The sequence below is a fragment of the Colletotrichum tamarilloi genome (assembly GCF_030869305.1).
Source record: "Colletotrichum tamarilloi strain Tom-12 chromosome Unknown Scaffold_428.1, whole genome shotgun sequence".
Lineage (NCBI taxonomy): Eukaryota > Fungi > Ascomycota > Sordariomycetes > Glomerellales > Glomerellaceae > Colletotrichum > Colletotrichum tamarilloi.
In genome coordinates, this window is record NW_026849810.1 from 1 (window position 1) to 2207 (window position 2207).

The following is a 2207-nucleotide window of genomic DNA, read 5'->3' on the forward strand; positions in this document are numbered from 1 at the left end:
TCAAGGGGTGTTTGTCTTGAGTTTTCGGGCAGTCAGCCCCAGCTAGTTTCGAGACCCACCACGGCTTGGTTAGTGGCTAGGTACTATGAGGCGAGATGACGAGACCGTGCACCAAAGACAGGATGTTATAAAGGCGTCGTGCTCCAGAGTAGAGAGCTGAACAGATTTGGACCATACTCCGCAGCTGTTTTCAGCAAATGATTTTCTTCAAGACAGAATATGGCGATCGGTCAAGCTCCTAATGTTGAACACAAACTGAAGTCCTCAGATGACTACCATGACGCCGAGATTGACCACATCAGCGAGCTCGCATCACAGATCACCATCCACGATGACAGAACCACGAAGACAATCGACGCGTTGCGGAGACGAACGCGCTATGCTGATCTTTCGGATGTTGAGGAGGGGACACTGATTGTCTTCGATCGTTATTATAGGTTCAGAACAGCGACCTTGGCGATGCGACAGTCGGATTCGATATCGCATCACACGGAGGACGACAGCAAGAACAAAATTGTTCTCCAGGACTATTCATACGTTGGCAAATCTTGATGAGTTATTCTACTGACAAGAACAGGCACAACTTCGAGCTCCACACTTCGGCGTCTCGCCCATACATACTTTTCGGAACCGCCGGGACCCCAATCACGATAGATCTCCTCGAGGAACTACTCAGGTAACAGTTCCGTACCATTCTGCAAGAAATGTACGCTGAGCCTGATGGCTTCTAGGCTTCTTCGACCAGGCGCGTTCATCGACGTTCAATTTGCTATCCCGGATGGCTACACGGAGGACGAAGAAACTTCTGAAATCCTTGCGATGATACACATGATACAAAGCGTCGGACTGGAAAACGTCAATATAGTACACTTTCGCGGCTCAATTGAACCAGAGCTTGTACAGGAGATCGGCCAAGGAAAGATGGATGACTGGGATGGCATGCCCGGAGAAGGGCTAGCACCGATGCACGAATCACTTGAATATTTCTGTCTGTGGAAAGACGCCCCCAAAGCCAAAATGTACGTCAACTCTCATTAACTTGTAACAAAAAACTAATCAAGGTAGGTATGTCATCCGAGGTCACAAGCCGAGAGAACATCGCAGCAGGGCAAGAAGGATCGCGGAACGAGTTTCGAATCGAAAGACGAGACGGACTCGGCGGCTACGGCAATGTAACTGAGGCAACCAATCGACCGTTTGACTTCAGTATACCAGCTGGACTGTAGCAGCTTTCGCAGGGGGGAACATAGAATGCAACATGCACAAAGGACATCCGGGACACGTAAACCATATCTTGAGCATGAATGTATACATAGGTACCGAATATATCTTTGCGCTACTTCCTGCGGCCTCGGCAGGTGATGAGGAATTCAGTCAACGACTGAAGGTGCAAGAGACAACGTCCCCTTCAAGCTCTTTGCAGACCAGCTTCAAAGCCGGCACAGTCCGGCCTTGCCTCGTGATGATGCGATTGATTGAAGGCCTTCTTCGGCGCATTCGGGACAAGATTGGGCTGGCAGAGGACGTTCTGCGGACGCCATGGCGGAAGGCCTGGCCCACCCGCAACAGCGCCGAAGCCCAGACTAGGGGATTTCGAGCCGAGGCCCAATCGGGGCAGCCCTGCGGCGTGGGTTGAGAGCAGGCGTGGGCAGGCGGAGCGAGTGGCATTGGCCGAAGGGCGCTCGAGCCTCTCTGCAGAGCGATGGACATAAGGTGTGTGGGGCTTCGATCCCAGCTAGGAGGTGTGCGACTGGGAGTGCGCATGCTGAGATGGTGAGGTGTGGGCGACGACAAGGGTGTGGGGGTGAGCTGATCAAGGAAAGTCGGAGGGGAGTGGGAACGCCAAATCTTGCATCGTCCTTGCATCCTCCCCGGTGCCACGGCACAGACGACGTGGGGCGCTCATCTCACGTTTTAGCGTCCCCAGGACGGCCCGCTTTTGGCATGCACATGGAGACGTCAGTCCAACCAATCAGGGCTGCATCTCCCGACTTCATGTCTTGCGCAGCGACGGCCAGCGCAGAACCCGACAACATTCGTTTTGGCTGACCGTCGAGAGACTCGCGGATCAGGGGAAGGACCAATCGCGGACAAGCCGTGCAGTATCCGCTGGTTGCCGCCGGCATGGGAGGTCCGTTGGGCATCGGACCGTGGCTCCTTGCGAATGGAGGCATTGGCCCTGCAGTCGTGTCCATTTGAGGCAGCTG

The 2207-nt window shown here is 54.0% G+C and overlaps 2 protein-coding genes across 2 annotated transcripts; one reads left to right on the forward strand and one right to left on the reverse strand.

Moving 5' to 3' along the window:
- Positions 1-219: 219 nt before the first annotated feature.
- On the forward strand, positions 220-1636 carry CTAM01_17229 (uncharacterized protein; the record flags this gene model as incomplete). Its single annotated transcript, XM_060533217.1, has 5 exons — positions 220-437; positions 578-676; positions 732-1019; positions 1080-1172; positions 1414-1636. 5 exons carry the CDS (start codon positions 220-222, stop codon positions 1634-1636), a joined length of 921 nt encoding a protein of 306 aa, XP_060372204.1.
- Positions 1637-1907: 271 nt separating this feature from the next.
- On the reverse strand, positions 1908-2174 carry CTAM01_17230 (uncharacterized protein; the record flags this gene model as incomplete). The annotated part of the gene is made up of 1 exon (XM_060533218.1): positions 1908-2174. The coding sequence occupies one exon, from the start codon at positions 2172-2174 to the stop codon at positions 1908-1910; it is 267 nt and encodes an 88-aa protein (XP_060372205.1).
- Positions 2175-2207: the final 33 nt, after the last annotated feature.